This window comes from Ornithorhynchus anatinus, unplaced genomic scaffold (assembly GCF_004115215.2).
Source record: "Ornithorhynchus anatinus isolate Pmale09 unplaced genomic scaffold, mOrnAna1.pri.v4 scaffold_264_arrow_ctg1, whole genome shotgun sequence".
Lineage (NCBI taxonomy): Eukaryota > Metazoa > Chordata > Mammalia > Monotremata > Ornithorhynchidae > Ornithorhynchus > Ornithorhynchus anatinus.
Window position 1 is genome coordinate 316,482 of NW_024396743.1, and position 17,208 is coordinate 333,689.

At 57.8% G+C, this 17,208-nt stretch overlaps 1 protein-coding gene and 2 non-coding genes across 3 annotated transcripts in view; 2 read left to right on the plus strand and 1 right to left on the minus strand.

The window, feature by feature from the left end:
• The first annotated feature begins 240 nt into the window (after positions 1-240).
• LOC114808857 lies at positions 241-347 on the plus strand. The gene has a single exon (XR_003756621.1). It is a non-coding gene; the product is annotated as a U6 spliceosomal RNA (small nuclear RNA).
• Positions 348-978: 631 nt separating this feature from the next.
• Positions 979-1,085, minus strand: LOC114808854. The gene has a single exon (XR_003756618.1). It is a non-coding gene; the product is annotated as a U6 spliceosomal RNA (small nuclear RNA).
• Positions 1,086-3,392: 2,307 nt separating this feature from the next.
• Positions 3,393-17,208, plus strand: part of FOXK2 (forkhead box K2) — a 43,240-nt gene continuing 29,424 nt past the window's right edge. The window contains exons 1-4 of the mRNA XM_029056778.1: positions 3,393-3,449; positions 4,086-4,285; positions 4,384-4,491; positions 6,279-6,404. Of these exons, the coding sequence (XP_028912611.1) occupies positions 4,089-4,285; positions 4,384-4,491; positions 6,279-6,404 (431 nt within the window). The 5' untranslated portion in view covers positions 3,393-3,449; positions 4,086-4,088. The remainder of the gene's footprint in view (positions 3,450-4,085; positions 4,286-4,383; positions 4,492-6,278; positions 6,405-17,208) is intronic.

A 17,208-nucleotide genomic window follows, 5' to 3' on the forward strand; every position in this document is an offset into this window, starting at 1 on the left:
GGGCTCCGACCTCTCCCACAATGCCCCACGCTCATTTGCATACTAAAACCTCTTTCTGTGGCCCAAATCTTCCACGGCCTAGCCCGGCTCGGCCCAGTTCCGGGCAGCAATGAGAAAAGATTTCGGCGAAGACTACCTGGAGCAGTGAGAATTTCTAGGGCACAAAATGTGAAATCACCCTAACCAAAAGGGAAGAGCTTTCGGCGAGCTCTATATAGAGCCGCGAAAGGTCTAGCATTCGTGCTCGCTTCGGCAGCACATATACTAAAATTGGAACGATACAGAGAAGATTAGCATGGCCCCTGCGCAAGGATGACACGCAAATTCGTGAAGCGTTCCATATTTTTCACGTTTTTTGCAACCCGCAGGATCCCGCCCCACTTTTGCCCCTGCTTTACCAAAATTCTCCGATTCATCCCCAGCAGCCCGGATCCCATTAGCCCACCAGGCCCCATTAGTCCTCATATTTACGTGATTGAGCATTCGATTATCACTTCCACTAGTTCCCTGAGACAGATGTCTGACTACTTGTTTTGTTTTGTTGTCTGTCTCTCCCGTTTAGTAATCCAAGCGCTTAGTACAGTGCTCTGCACACAGTAGGCGCTCAATAAATGCGATTGAATGAAGGAATAATCCATGCTCAGCAGACAGTAAATGCTTAGTTTAATACAATTACTACAACTACTACTTAGACTGGGAACCCCATGTGAGTCAGGGACTGTATACAACCTGATTAATTTGTGGCACATTGTAAGCGCTTAACAAGTAGTATAATTCCCACAACTATCGTGTACTTTAGTCTTGATCTGCCTATCCCCACCTAGATTGGGAGTGGGCCTGATTTGTTCCGTTTTTATTAGCCCCAGTCTTCAGCTTTGGCACAAATAGCTTAATAAATAGCATTAATTATTAGGTTAATAAATTACGTGTTTAAAATGAATCGAAAGACTAGTCCTCCAGGGGATTACTGAGATGCCTAAAAATATGGAACGCTTCACGAATTTGCGTGTCATCCTTGCGCAGGGGCCATGCTAATCTTCTCTGTATCGTTCCAATTTTAGTATATGTGCTGCCGAAGCGAGCACAAACGCAAGTTCCGCACCGCCAATATATAAAGCTCCACTATAGACATTACCTTTAACTTAGAGTTATTGTTATATTCTTGCTTTAACTACGCATCTTGTTCCCAAGAGATTTTACTGAATTCTTCCTCTTATTTCAGTTTCCAAAAGCCGGACTGAACTGTATCTTTTGAGCAAAGATCTGATCCACGGTAAAAGAGAGAAATATGCAAATAGGCGCAGGGAATATCGGGAAGAGTCGCTCCAGGGCCCGGACCGGTCATTGAGACCGGAGTTTTCAAAAGAGGGCGGAGGAAACGGGGGTACCGACTCGTACCAGGTCCCAGCTGGGGTTTTCGCCTCAATAAAAGCGGCTGCACCTCCTTTTCGGGTGCCAAGCTCACGGTCCTCCAAGGAGAGAAAGATGGAGTCGAACCTGCAGAGCCGCCGGCGAGAGGTCCAATAGTTAGCTCTCCTTCGACCTGACTTGCTCCCTTTGTTCTTCCCCATCTCCCAACCCCATAGAATTTAGGCACATATCTGTAACTTATTTATGCTACGGTCTGTCTCCGCCCCTTTAGACTGTCTGGCAGGGAATCTGTTTATTGTTGTAGTGTACTCTCAAGCGTTTAGTACAGTGCTCTACATAAAGTAAGCGCTGAGTGAACTATACAATAATCTGGTTTGTCTGTGAGTCTGGTTTGTCTGTGAGTCTGTCTCACAGCGGGCCTGCAAACTAATACATTAATGCAAGAGCCATCATTCCTATCTTACAGATGAGGAAGGTGAGGCCCAGAGAAGTTAAAGCCAGTGGCTAAGCAGTCGGGGGTTCTGACTCTCACTTCCGTGCATCAGGACGCTTTGCCTATAGTTGCACAATTAGATTATGTCTGATTTCATTTGTTGTACTTATCAAAAGAACAGCGACTAAAGCCGAAGGAAGCTGTTCCAAGTTCTAGAAGGTCCAGTTATTCTCAGCGCTTAGAATAGTTCTTTGCACCCAGTAAGCGCTTAACAAAGGCCAGCATTATTATTATTATCATCATCATTTGTAGGTAAATCAGGTGGAAACAGAACTGAGCTTCAACTGTAGGGAATCTGTATCTCCGCTAGGCGGTTTAAATCCCCACAGGACGGCGAGTCTGAGCCTGCGGAGCTCGGCGACCAGGGTTCCCTCGGGGTTCGTTGCCGACGGGTCAGGACAAAGAACCCTGGAGAGGGTCCAACAAGGAATACGATTGTTTGCCGAGATGGTGTTGGGGACATTTTAGGGAACACTCGGTTTGAGAAATTTTCAATCAGAAGGGCACCCATCCTCTCCAAAGTTTAGGTAAAAAGAGAGAAGAGTTCTTTAGAGGTGTTTGCCGTCTCCCCCACCCTTGCTAAAACCGCACCCATTCCCGATGGGCGGCTCCCCGAGCCACACCCCCTCCCCATCGAAATCCCCCTCACGCCTCCTCCACACTCAGTGAGAATCGCAAAGGACAGGGAGCACGGGGGCCACCGAATCATCAAGAAAACAGCCCCCAGGGGAACTCGGAGGCCTGCGCAGAGTGGCCCCCTTGTCTCCGCGCTGTTTTGCCCGACCAGGCGGAAAGGCAGAAGAAGCAGCAATGAGCGGGCCCGAGAGCATCGCCTCAACCAATTGCCATTGTTCTTGTCTGTCCGTCTCCCCCGATTAGACTGGAAGCCCGTCAAAGGGCAGGGACAGTCTCTATCTGTTACCGATTTGTCCATTCCAAGCGCTTAGTACAGTGCTCTGCACAGAGTAAGCGCTCAATAAATACTATTGAATGAATGATGTCCTGGACCTGGGGAGAAAGCCCCACATCTAGGAAGGGAAACACATCTGGGGGTAGAGAGCGAGTCTGGAAAGGGCACCGCACCTGGGTAAAGGCATATGCGGAGGGGAGGGCACTACCTCTGGGGAGCGGGCGTCCCATCCCTCCCTCTCCTCCTCCATGCAGCTCGGAGAGAAAGAAAAAAAAAATCTCATTTTTTGCTGGCCGCCAGGGCTAGCGGATGGCCGAAGGGAAGGCGGGGACGGAACCCCGCGGGCCCGGAGCCTCCTCCCCGGCGTCTCCCTCCGGTGGTCGCAGCGGCGTTGCCCGCCCCGCCCCGCCCCGGCCACGTGAGTCCAGTCACGTGCTCTGTGTTTACGTCTGGAGGCCGCAGCGCGGGCGCGCGCCCGGGATCCCTCCTCCTCCCCCCCTCCCCTCCGCCGGCCGCGGGGGCGCGCACGCCTAGCGGCCGGGGCGCACGCAGGGGCTGGCGGGGGCGCGCACGCCCCTGGAACGGCTAGCGGCGGGGTGGGGGGCCGAGGGGGGGGAGGGGCCCCGGGGGGGCGGGGGGAGGGATCTCGGGAGCCGGAGCCGCTCCCCCGGGAAAGTAAGTTGAGAGCAGGGGCCCCGGAGTCCTCCAGCCCCCCCCCACCCCCCGCCCGTTGGGGGTGCGCCGGGGCCGGGACCGGGACCGGCGGCGAGCGGGGCCGTTCCCCGGGGCGGCCGGCGGGGGGAGCCCTTGGGGCCAGGATTTTTTTGGGGGGGGGGAGGGTCCCGGTCCCCGGTGGGTTTGGGGGGAGGGCGGGGAGCGCTGGCCCTTCTCCCCCCACCCCCCCGGGGCCCCGGGCGGGGCTGTCATCCCGCAGCTCCGAGGCGGCGCTCCGGCCCCCCGCGGGCCCCCGTCTCCCCGAGCAACGGCGGAGGATGCGCGACCCCGGCGAGGGCGGGACGGTGCCTCCCGCTGCCCCTCCGGGGGCGGGGGGGGGGGGTCCGGCCGGGTCGCTACTCCCGGGGCGGTGGGAAAAGTGAAATGGTCCGGCGCGGGCGAGGTGGGCAGGGCCGCTCGGCCGGCGCCCCTGGAAAAGAGGGGTTGGTCCTGGCCCCGGGGGGTCGTGAGGGGGGCGGGAGCCGCCCCGGGCCCGCGGGGGTGGCATCGGTTGGCATCGGGGGGCGGGGGAGGCGGAGCCCGGCGGGCGTCGAGCGGCCCGGAGGTGTGTGACCTTTGCCCCCGCGGGGTGGGCAGGCGATGTCTCCGCCCGGCAAGAGGTGCGGGAGGCCCCCGGTGCTGTCGTGCCTGGAGAAGAAGAAGAGGAAGCAGAGCCTCGATCGGAAGCGGGGGAAGACGCGGATCTACGTGGGCACCCACATCGATCGGTGGCTGACCCTCAAGGAGAAGCTGGATTTCAGGAACGATGCCGACGTCGCGGGCTTCCTGCTGGACTTGTGAGTGGCCCCGGGTCTGCCGGACCGGGGAGCCTCGGGGCCCCCCCCGGACCCACCCGTTGTTCCTCACTTAACGGACCGGTGTCTTCGACCCCTAGGTACGACAGCTGCGACCCGCTGCCCGCGGGGTCTGCCCGGCCCGGCCCGGCCCGGCCGCGGAGGATCTCGGTGAAAGAGGACGCCTCTCTCATAGCCGCCGACGGGACGTGAGTGACATCGTGCGACGCGGATTGTGTCTGACCCAAGAGTTTGGCCCCGAGGCCGCTTTCGCTTGGTCGGTGTCCAGAAACCCTGCCAGTGGTCTGCAGCTAAAATACACGGGAGGAGGGAAGGGAGGGAGAGGGAGAGAGAGAGAGAGAGACAGCGCTTACTATGTGCAGAGCACTGTTCTAAGCGCCGGGGTAGAGACATCCCACCTGAGGCTCACAGCCTTCCTCCCCATTTTACAGATGAGGTAACTGAGGCACAGAGAAGTGAAGTGACTTGCCTACAGTCACACAGTTGACAAGTGGCAGAGTCGCGATCCGAACCCATGACCTCTGACTCCCAAGCCCGGGCTCCTTCCACTGAGCCACGTCTCCCTGCTTCATTTTGGAGGAGAGGAGTTCCGGGGGCCTCGTTAGTAGGGACAGAATGGAGTGAGTGCCTCCTGTGTTGCGGTACACTGCGTTAAGCATAACGACATCTTTCCCATTCGCTCCTTTTCACATCGTCACTGGGAGGTAAAGAGGGCCTCTGCTTTCTTTCTTCCCACTTAACAAAGTAGGGGATGCGTCTTTTACTTAATAATAATAATAATGTTGGTGTTTGTTCAGCGCTTACTATGTGCCGAGCGCTGTTCTAAGTGCTGGGGTAGATAGAGGGTAATCAGGTTGTGCCCCGTGAGGCTCACAGTCTTCACCCACCTTTTACAGATGAGGTCACTGAGGCACTGAGAAGTGAAGTGACTTGCCCAAAGTCACACAGCTGACAGGTGGCGGACCGGAGATTAGAACCCACGACCTCTGACTCCCAAGCCCGTGCTCTTTCCACTGAGCCACGCCGCTTCTCTGTTCCCCCCAACTACCCCGGCGCCCAGCCGGCACCCAGGACAGCAGCCTGCAGCCAGTAGGTGTTCAGTACAGCGGCTCGCACCCAGTAGTAGTCTGTCAGACAGTCGAATTTACTGAGCGCTTTTGTGTGCAGAGCCTTAAACTAAGCACTCGGGAGGCTACGATATAACAATAAACAGACACATTCCCTTGCCACAACGAGCTTTCGTCTATTAATCACGCACCTCCTGAGTGCAGGGCGTACAGAACACCGGCAAAGAACATCCGGGTGGAAATTAGACACAGTTCTTGGCCCTCAAGGGGATCACGATCAAAGACTATTGGGAGGGTTGAGGGGGCTTGTACAGGCCCATAAGGAAAAATGAAACAAAGTAATCCAACAACCTAATAGACACGGGAACATACACAGAGTGCTGACCAAGGTCAGTGCTGTGCTGTGGCTGGCTAGAGGAGCAGAATTTCAGGCTCCTTGAGGCTCGGAGTCCAAGTCCCAGCCCCAGGTAGGGCGGCCCCCAGGGGAGCCGCTAAGTTTTCCCAAGGGTTTCTGGAGGCCCCCTGGGGCTGCTTTTCTCTCTCCTGCTGAGATGATGCAAGCCAGGAAGGGATGGAAGCTCCAGGATGACAGTGTGGGGAGCCAAAGAGGGTCCGCGGGAAGGGCACAGGAGCTGTCCTGTAGGGAACATGTGATACAGCTGACTGCAGGCCCCCTAGGACGGGGCCCGGCACCTAGGAAGCGCCCCGTACAGTGGTTTGCACCCCATCCAGTGGCTTGCACCCCATCCAGACCCACAGCCGGCAGGTACCTGATACAGCACCCCCGCACCCAGCAGTCACCCGGTACAGCGCGGCTCTGGGCTCCTTCTCAGATGGGAAATCTTCAGAGGCATAAGTCCTCGTTGGCATTCGGCTTATTTACTTCCTTTTCTCCCTTCCGTATACAGCTATGACAACGAGAACCCGCTGTCTAAAGGCCCTTCCTGTGCTGTCACGGAAGACGTGAGAATCATCACGGTGAAAGAAGAGAGGGGTTTGCTGGATGGCACCTCGTCGACCGACCCGGATGGCACGTTAGTGACCTTTTCCACGTGTGTTTGTCAGGGAGGGTGTAACTTCCTGCCGACTCCCCCGTTCCCTTCCCCCCCGCACCCTCCGGCCGATCGCGGTCCCATCCGCCGCTCGGCGTTTCGAAGCGATTGCCTGTTTAGGAGGTTCCCGAGCCTAGCGTCTTTTCCAACCCATCACCAAGGCTGTGGTCTAGGGTGGCGAAGCTTTTCTTCCTCTCACCACGCTGGGCCGGTGCCACTCCGGGCTAACTGCCGCCCCTCTGCAGCCTCCGATTGGCCTGCACGGGGAGGTGGGGTGGCAGCAGCAGTGGGGAGAGGGCCAGGTGGAGGAGTTGGAGCAGGGCCTGCTAGCTGGAGTCGATCGGTCAATCAATCCATGGTATTTATTGATTGCTCACCGCAAACCAGTGGTCGGGGCTCTTCTGGACTCCGCCTTCCCAGCAGTCCCTGCCTGAACTCTTCCCCCCTCACCCCTCCAGCCAGCGGGGTAGAGAGGAATGTCAGATGCGGTTGCGACGGAGGGAGCCGGTGGGAAGGAACTGGCCTGGGGACCTGAGCCCTTCAAGGCCCCGCCTGCAGTCCTGCCCTTCTGTCCTCCGGATTCCACCTGCCCGTTGGCCTCTCAGCCGCGGCCGCTTTCGACATCCCTGGTGCCTCCGTGGCCTCCACGGGTTTTCTGTTGGAACCGAGGGCTGTTCTCCGGTCAGAGAGTCGGCTGGGGGCCTGGGTACCTTCCAGAGTCCAATGTGGGAGGAACTGTTCTCCATCCCTGCTGCGGGGCGGGTCTGCCCAGCACGCTCACGCCTACCTCCCCGGGGAGCCACCACCCTGCCCGCCCATCATCTCCACCGCAGCCTCTTCCTTTGACTCCAACAGTGGCCCAGAGCTAGGCCTGCCCTGCCGAGGCACAGGTGTCACAGGTCCGGCTCTTCCCGCAGTTCTGACGGACCGCCTTCATCCGGCCCACGCCCGGCAACCTCGGTCTTGACGGGTGCTAGGGGCGCCTGAGAGCCCGGGACCCCAGCAGCCTCCCGACATGCCGGTGCCCGGTGAGGTGGTGAAGCTCACGGCAAGCCAAGCATTCTGGCTAATCGCTGCTCTTCCTGCTTTGGAAGGATTCTTCCGGTCTCTGAGTATCCTCAAGGCTGAGGTTCACCTGTTGGGTGTCAGTGGCCATATTTGGTGGGAATCCACTGACTCTCTGTGTATTCCTGGCTGGTGCAGGGCCTTGGACTTTCAGGGGCAGTGCAATGGGGCAGATGGGACCCTGGAACCCACTTTTCAGCCGGCGTGAGGATAAAGAGTCCCTCGGTCTGGAAGGGGATTGTAGCTTCCTGTTTCAGAAGCAATCTTCCGGTATCTTCCAGTCTCTGATTATCCACTGTCTTGGTGGTTGCTGAACAGCTACTGGGTAGAGGCTTTAGGGGCAAACTGGTGCACATCTGGGTTTGCTGGCAACCGTTTCCTCGGAGCCCCTCCTGAAGGTGAATCTTCTTCCCCTCTGACACGGCCCGGACCGGAGCTCCGCTCCCTCCCATCCTAGTGATGGCCGGCTACCTCTTCCCCTCCCTCTGTCGCAGCTCCAGGTGGGGCGGGGACTGGGCCCGACACGATTATCTTGTAGATGAGCTTCAGGGCCCTATCTTTGAAGACGGGGAGAGCTGTGGTCTGCCGGATGCAAAGGGGAAGGAATTCCGGGAAGGAGGGAGGGTGTGAGCAAGAGAGACAAGAATGAGTTGGCTCCCACGGTGTACTTGGTGTGGGTGCTTCCAGTGTTTGCAAAACTCATGGACCTTGTTCAGCTAAGAGACTGGCAATAGAAACTCAAGTCGCCTTAGGAACCGCCAAATGAAGCTGAGTAGACGTTGGAATTTGCTGGTTAACTATGAATTGTCTCAGTTGTGTGGTGTGTGTGTCCCCGTCCGTGTGGTGTATGTGTTTGTGCTGTTCCTTGCGATGTGTCTGGTGACATGGAGCCAAGGCTCGGGCACTCCCCTGCTCTTATCCTAACAGGCTTTCAGTCTCCCTCCCTTCTGCAGTCTCCAGCACTGGCTCCACCACGGTCCCCAGGAGGCAGTGCCGGGAGCTCTCTGCTTCTCCCACGGTCGTTCGGCTTTTTTCTGAAAGCTCCTTCGTGCCCATTCTGGCGACAGAAGCGTTAGACTGAAGGAGGAAGCTTAGCTTTACTCGGGTCGGGTCCAAGGAGCCACAGAACTGAGTCTCCGGCCCCCCCGTATTAAAGCGGGGGCTTTACCCAGGCCCGGTAAGGTCAAAAAGGGAAGAAGATTCGGGGGCCCGCGGTACAGGCAGTCAGAGGAGCACAGGGACCGTCCGCAGCCTTGGGCAGACCGGGAGTTGGGTCACCCCAATTCATCGGCCCCACCTCCCCGACGCCGGTCCCTGGGGCGCTTTGGCAGGAGAGTTTGGTTGGGGTCATCAATGAGAAGCTGTTGCCCTCCAGCACTAAGACACTGGGTCGGCTGGATTAGCCAAGACCAGTGTGGCATTGGCATTACCTAGGTGTTAAGTTTATCTTCAATTCCGTCCTCCTTTTACCGTTCTCCTTAAACTGCTGGGTGTCTGGGTGATGCCAGGAGGGGCCGGCGGTGCTGGGGTGGACAGGAGGGGACAGTGGGGCTGGGAGCTCCCGGTGTGGGCGGGGGATAGCGGGAGGTGCCGGTGCGGGGGGAGATACTGGGAGGTGCCGGTGTGGGTGCGGGATGCCGGGTAGCGTCAGTGAGGGTGGGGACATCAGAAGGTGTTGGTACGGGTGAGAGTTTGAGAGGTGCCCCTGTGGGAGGGAGGGACCAGAAGGTGCCTGGAGGTGCGGAGGTGAAGGCAATCACCTCGAGCCTGTGGTTCACCCGTTGGGCATCAATTTGGCAGGAATCCACTGACTCTCTCTGTGCTCCTTTGCAGGGCAGGGTCTCGGACTTTCAGGGGACACTCAGTGGAACCCACTTTTCAGCAGGCGTGAGGATAGAGTCCCTCGGTTTGGAAGGGGACTATAGCTCTGGGGCCCCACTGGGGCTGGCCTGTTCAAGACTGACTAGCCAGTTCTGCCCTACCTGGGGGAATTCTCTGTCCATAGAGCATCATCTGCCTTTGGATAACACAGGCTCTGCCCAGCTGGCTTGTCCACACCAGAATGCTCCAGGCTCATCACCTGGGAGCAGGGGAATTCCTACAATACACCACGCCTCAGGGGGGACAGGCACCCATTCACCCCAGTCCATTTTCCCAGCTTGCGGCTCTATTCCTTCAGTCCTCACAAAAACCAAAACTTGGGCTGACTGCAGACAGGGCATTTAGGGGGTCATAAAGATCTTGAAAATAGCAAGGAAGGCCTATAGGAAGGACCACAGAGCTGAGTCAGGAGACCTAGTTCTAGTCCTAGCTGAGGCCCTGGCCTGCTGCGTGACCTCAGACAGATCCTTCACCCATCTGGGCATCATTTTCCTCCTCTGTATAATTTAGGGAAGAAGTGTGGCCTGGTGGATAGAACCTGGGCCTGGGAGTCAGAAGGACCTGGGTTCTAATCCCGGCTCTGCCGCTTGCCTGCTTTGTGACCTTGGGCAAGTCACTTCACTTCTCTGTGCCAGTTACCTCATCTGTAAAATGGAGATTAGACTGTGAGTCCCATGTGGGACAGGGACTGTGTCCAACCCAGTCACCTTGTATCTACCCCAGCGCTTGGGACAGTGCCTGGCACATAGCACTTAACAAATATCACAGTTATTATTATTATCCCTGCTCTCCTCCCTCTAAGACAGCGATCCCCAGGCGGGACGGGGACTGCCTCCTATCTGATTATCTTGCACCTGCTCCAGCATTTAGCACAGTGTTTGACAGGTAGTAAGTGCTTACTAAATTCCAGACTCATTAAGTAGTGCTGATTGAATTCAGTCAACGCAATCCTGCCTCTGTCCCCCAGCCCCCCGCCGCCCCCGGCCTCCGAGGGCCTGCAGAAAAAGAAAGCTGCTTTGTGCATGGAGCGCTGTTCTATTTCCAGCGTACAGGGAACTCTTGAAGAGAAGCTCACTCCCAAGCGACGAGTTTCCTTCTGCATTAGCCTGCAGGGCCCTAGGTGCCCGATCCCTGTCCACCGGGCCTTTCCTAACATACACTGGCCGGTTCCCACACGGAGAGGCACCGGGCCTTTTCTAAGTCACACTGGCTGGTTCCCACACAGAGAGGCAAGTGGGACGCTGATTTTCCAAGGTTCTTGTGGACTGCAGTGGGCGACTGTCCTGCAGTCTTCAGTGTGTTTCATTCCCGGCCTTTCAGAGAAGGCAATTTCTGAGACCGTCTGGGGCCCGAAATCTGCTTTAGCCAGTCCAGAAATGCTCATAACTTGATGGTTTAAAATAGGTCAGTTGGAGAATTGTGCCCCTAATGAAGACGAGCGGACCCTGACAGCTCTGATAGCCAAGTTTTAAGCCCCCAAACCAGAGTTTAAAAAAAAAAACAACAAAGCTGTTTCCAAACTGCCACTCTTAGCCTTGGACATTATCTTAGAGTGTGAACTTGTTGGATATGGCAGGGCCAGCCTCACCAGTTGTGTTTGGCCAAGCCCCCACAGAGTGAGCAGGGAAAACCTCATTTTTATCATCAGTGGGCGCCTTGCAGCCTTCCTGTTCCAAGCTGGAAAAAGTCATTTTCTTTCCTCAAAGCCCCCGCATGGTCCGATGGGGGGCGGAGAGCCCGAGGTCCAGTCCCCGCCCCTGGGGCCGGCCATGGCGCCCCTTGGCCTAGCAGCCTGGCATGGGGAGTTAGGGTGTCTGGGCCCAGAGTGGCAGAGATGATAATAATGATACTAATGGTACTTGTTAAGCGCTTACTATGTGCCAAGCACTGTTCTAAGCACTGGGGTAGATAGAAGTTAATCAGGTTGGACACAGTCCCTGTCCCACATGGGGCTCACAGTCTTAATCCCCATTTTATAGACGAGGAAACTGAGGCCCAGAGAAGTGAAGTGACTTGCCCGAGGTCACTCAGAAGACATGTGGCGGAGCTGGGATTAGAACTCAGGTCCTTCTGACTCCCATGCCCGTACTCTATCCAGCCAGTGCTGCCCTCCCCTAACACGCCAGCCCGCCAAGGTGAAGCGAGAGAGCCAGCCTTTCCCGATCCTTTTGGAGAGAGATGTGGCGGGGTGTCCACGGAGGCCCACCAGGAGTGACCCCGCACCTCTCTCTGCCCAACATGGAGGCTGGCAGCGCTCAGTCCGTGCCAGTCTCTGGCCGACCCAGGCGGCCTAACACTGGGCCCAGGGCGACTCTTGTACTATTGCTGTAAAAGAGCAGGTTTCCAAATCTCAGTTGACACACGGCACGCGCTGGTCCTAGGCCATTACGTAACTAACAGTCTGCAGAAATTTCACTTCCCAACATCATAGAATACCGGGCACTTTGTCTCTCTCTGAGTGCAGGCATGTTTTCTGGCCCATGAGATGGCTGGTGCCACTCTTGCACTGTTTCCAGCTTTCAGAAGGGACTAGGGTTTTTTTCAAGTGCTTTGAGGTCTGGGGAAGTACAGGAGAATGAAGTATAAGCTGGAGAGGGGAAGGGCTGGAGGAGGGAGATCAGCGAGGAGGCTGATACTAGAGGAGTTGCTTTATTAAGTGCCTCCTATGTGCTAAATCCCGGGGTAGATAAAAAAACAGATTGGGTACTGTCCCTGTCTCACATGAAGCTGGCTCACGCGAGGCTGGCGCATAGCTTGAGGTGGGAGGTGAGAGCAGGTATTTTATCCCCATTTTCATAATGAGGAAACTGAGGCCCAGAGAAATTAAGAGTGACTGCCTCAGGACACACAGCAGGCAAGTGGCAAAATCGAGATTTGGATCCAAGTCTCCTGACTCCCAGCCCTGTGCTCTAAACTGCTCTACTCCCCTCTGGACTATAAGCTCCTTGTAGAGAGGGAACATTTCTACCAACTCTGTTCCTTAGTACTCTCCCAAGTGCTTTGTACAGTGCTCTGCAAGCCTTAAGCACTCCATAAGTAATAATTATGGTATTTGTTAAGCACGTACTATGTGCAGGGCACTCAAGCGCTGGGGTAGATACAGGATAATCAGATTGTCCCTCGTGGGGCTCACATTTTTTAATCCCCATTTTTCCAGATGAGGTAACTGAGGCACAGAGAAGTTAAGTGACTTGCCCAAGGTCACACAGCAGACGAGTGGCAGAGCCGGGATTAGAACCCACAACCTGACTCCCAAGCCCGTGCTCTTTCCACAAAGCCACGCTGCATCCCTCCTGATCTGGTGCCCCACATGGCAGTCAAGGTGCTTTATCCATGGGGATTTACCCGGATTGAGAATCGGCACACCAAATCAATCAATCAGTCAATCAGTGCTATTTACTGAATACTTACTGTATGCACAGCATTATAGTATGCGCTTGGGAGAAGACAATATAACAGCATTGGGAGACCCGGACGAACGGGCCAGTAGAAAGTTAACCCAGAAGAATCAGTGAGAACATGACTTTTTCACAAAATATCTGGGCTACTGCCCGAGAATTCCTTTTGAAAGTGCTGACCTCCTGCCTAGGAACCCTTCGGTTCACTCTGAGAAAAGGTTCACCTGGAGCATCATTATTAGATCATTAGGCCACTTTTAATAATAGGGCCAGGCTTAGTCTCCTCAGCCTGACTGCAAACTCCTTGAGGGCACAAATCCTATCTACTCTTTTGCACTTTCCCCCAAGTGCTTAGTACAATGATCTGCACACAATAAGTACTCAATAAATACCACCTTGGCCGATTGTCGGTATCAGCTAAGGTGATCTATTACGGAGAGAAAATCTGGGTTATGTTCATGGAACGTGATGTTTTTTTTCGAGACTGCACAGTTCTAGGGCAGGGACCGTGATTTCTCCCAAGCGCTAACTACTTTGCTATGCAGCCAGAAGACACCCAGTACAGTCCTTGCACCCATAAGATACACAGTAAATATCGTGGATTGTTGGACATGTTCTCTGTTCTCAACCTCATTAATTGCAGCAAGGGCAACCACCTCAGGCCTGCAATCTCTCTTGTGGAGGAAAGTATTGTCTGAACGTAATCAAAATACAGAAAATGCTACTTCAGTTTGAGGCCTCAAGGTGCAACTCACAACTGGGTACAAACCGATACCTACAATGAACAGATATAGATGGTCCTACCCAGAAAAGATACCTCCGCCGGCAGTGAAGATCCTCCTGCTCTGTGTCCTGGGGCAAGCTCTCTTAGCTTCTCTGGGCCTCTGTTTCCTCATTAATGGGAATAAAATAGCCGCTCTCCCTCCCCCTTAGACTAATAATAATGATTACGGTATTCATTAAGCGCTGACTAGGTACCAGGCCCTGTTCTAAGCCTTGGGTAGGTACAAGTTAATCAGGTTGGACACAGTCCATGTGCCACATGGGGCTCACAGTCTGAATCCCCACTTTACAGATGAGGTAACTGAGGCCCAGAGAAGTGAGGCGACTTTCCCAAGGTCACCCAACAGACACGTGACGGAGCCAGAATTGGAACCCAGGTCCTTCTGACTCCCAGGCCCATGCTCTATCCACTAAGCCACACCCCCATGTGGGACAGGGACCGTACCCCCTCTGATCGTCTTTTATCTACCCCAGGATTTAGCACAGAGGAGGCACTTAATCAATACCATCACAGGCGTTCTTTAGCCGTGACTTTCTGGCCTATTTAAATATAGTCCAAACAAAGCAACCAGTGTCTGTAGAGCTTGGACCGTGAGATAGGCAGTTACTGCCTGAGACTTAACAACAACAACAAAAAAATCACATCTCACTTTGCTCTCAACTTGAGTGTTTGGCTCCATTTCTTCTTATTCCCACAACTCTCCTGGAGGGGCCGTTTGGGCTTCTGCGAGATTTGGTGGAATAATAAGAATGAAATCAAATTTCCGCAGATGCTTGGCATTTCAGTTGCCTCCACCGTATATTGCTTTAGAAAGGATTGGGTGCACGAGAATGTCACGTACTTTGAAGGTGGTTGAAGAGCGAATCATCTAGAATAAAGCAAGTAAAGTGGAGTTGTCTAAAAACAGATCACCCAGCTGCCTGGAAAAAAAAAAACCCCAAAAAGGATAAAGTTTCCTCAGGACTTTTCTACACCGGAGGACAGGGATCATTTTTCACTAAGTCTGCGTACTTTCCCAAGCATTTAGCACAGCGCCGTCCGCACCGTGCGAGTGCTCAATAAATACCATCGTTGACTGTTCCGCAGGGGGTGAGCGGCCATACTCTATTGACCGGTTGGTGACTGATTGATTTTGAAGTAAAGCAGAGGCGGCCTTGGTTTTCTACACTGGAGGGCGGGGATCATTTTTCCCAAGTCTGCGTACTTTCCCGAGCATTTAGCACAGCGCCGTCCGCACCGTGAGCGCTCAATAAATACCATCGTTTGATTACCCTGCAGGGGGTAAGCGGCCATACCCTATTGACCGATGGGTGATTGATTGATTTTGAAGTAAAGCAGAGGGGGCCGTTGGGTCGTTTTTGTCAGAATTGGTTGTCGGTCAGGAGGCGTTAGCCGATAGTGAGCGTATCCAGGCGTGTGAGTGTCCACTCAGGGTTTCTCGTACATTTGGGGGGGCCTGCTGGAGACTCGGGGGCCTCCTCTCCAACGGCCCTGGCATTGAGGGGCACCGTCGTGGCCGGTTGGATGATGGGGGGGGGTCACAAGGTGGATGGCGCCGATTTGCCGTCAGACTTTACTGACCCAAAGGGAGGGGTGAAATTGAATATGGTCGGTCAATGGTGTCGCTGCGGTTTGGGGGAAGAGAGCGGCTCGGTTTCCCCGTCTTTAAAATGGGGGACGAGGCGGGGTTGGGGGGGGAGAAGCCGGGCGCCCCTTCGGGGCCTTCGGGCCGGTCCTCGGCCCGGCCTCCCGGGTCCGTCCCCTCGGTGACCTTGGGGCGGGGGTGCGGAGGCCGCCGGGCCTCGGGACTCCCCGGCGTCTCGGGGTGGGCCTCCGGGCCCCGGCCTAGGCGAGGAGGAGCCCGATGGGGCGGCTTCCGCCCGCCGTTATCCGGCCCGGGTTTTCCGCGCGGCCCCGGCCCTCGCTCGGGCTGGGAGCGCCGCAACCCAACTCTCCGGCGGCGGCGGCGGCGACGGCGGCGTCCTCCTCCACCTCCCTCCTCCTCCCTGCTCCTCCCCCCGCCATTGGCTGGCTCCCATAGCCCCATCGCCGTGCTGCTCTCCCATTGGCGGACGGCGCCGCCGGTCAAGGGTCGGGAGGCGGGCCGGAGGCGGCAGCAGGGTGGGCTGCGCCGCCCCCTCCCTCGCCCCCCGCTCGCTGCTTCCCTCCCTCCCTCCCTCTCTCCCTCCCTCCTCCCCCCGCCCGCCTCCGGCTCCGTCCGTCCCTCCCTCCCTCCCTCCCCGGTCCTCCCCGCCGTCCGTCCGTCCGTCCGTCCGTGTGTGTGTGTCTGGCCGGGCGGCCGGGCCCGCTGCGTCTCCCTTTCGCCGTCCGTGCGGCGGTGGCGGCGGGCGGAGCGGAACCGGCGCTGCTGCTGCTGCCGCCGCCGCCGCCGCCGCCGCCGCCGCCGCCGCGGGCCCGCTTGGCCCTCCCCGCCCCCCCTTCCCCTCCCCGTCCCCCTCCCCCCGCCGCGCGCGCGGGCTCCGGCCCAGCGCCCAGGCCCGGGATGGCGGCGGCGGCGGCGGCGGCGGCGGCGCTGTCGGGCTCGGGCCCCCAGGCCGGGGCCGGGGCCGGGGCCGGGCCCGGGGGCGGCGGCGTTGGCGGCGGGTCCCCGGCGGGGGGCTGGGCCGTGGCCCGCCTGGAGGGCCGCGAGTTCGAGTACCTGATGAAGAAGCGGTCGGTGACCATCGGGCGGAACTCGTCGCAGGGCTCGGTGGACGTCAGCATGGGCCACTCCAGCTTCATCTCCCGCCGCCACCTGGAGATCTTCACCCCCCCGGGCGGCGGCGGCGGCGGGGGCGGCGGCGGCGGCGGCCCCGGGGCCCCGGCCCTCTCGGCCCCGGCCTTCGCCTTGGCCGCCGCCGGCCCGGAGGAGCCGCCCCCGCCCCCCCCGCCGCCGCCGCCGCCGCCGCCGCCCCGCCGCCCCCGCCGCCCCCCGGCCCCTCGGCGGACGGCGGCCCCGGCGGGGACTTCTACCTGCGCTGCCTCGGCAAGAACGGGGTGTTCGTGGACGGCGTTTTCCAGCGGCGGGGGGCGCCGCCGCTGCAGCTGCCCCGCGTGTGAGTACCGCGCCGGGCCCGCCCCCTCGCCCCCTCGCCCCCTCCCCGACACACGCGCGGCCTCCGGGGGAACCACCCCGGCCCCCGCTCACCCCCGCCGTCCCCGGGCGGTTGCACCTGTGCCCCGATCCCCCCCGACCCCCGGCCCCGTTTGCCCTTCCGTTTGCCCGCCCGGGATTGGGGCGGCGTGAGGAGCGCCCCGCACGGCACCGCACCGCACCCCGCTCCCCGCCCGATGTCGGCTCCTTTTGCCGTTGCCGTTTTCCCTTGTGGATGCGGCTTTTCTTAAGGCCCGGAGCGGGCCTGGGGGAGGCCGGCAGCGGGTCGGTCGCTCCATCGGCCCCCCGCCCCGGAACCGGTCCTCCATGGTGCTCGTGGCCGGACCTCCAAGGAAGGCCCGCCCCGGCCCGGCCCTCACCATCAGAGTCTCCTCTCCCCGGGGTAGGGGGGGGTTTACGCCAGACCCCCCCCCCCCACACACACCGCAAACGGAGCCGACATTCCCGGGACACGCTTTTTGAAAACCGGCCACCGATTTTTCCCAAAGAGAACAGGACGAAGGGTTCCTTCCATACCTCCCCCTTCCCCAAAGCCCTTTGGCT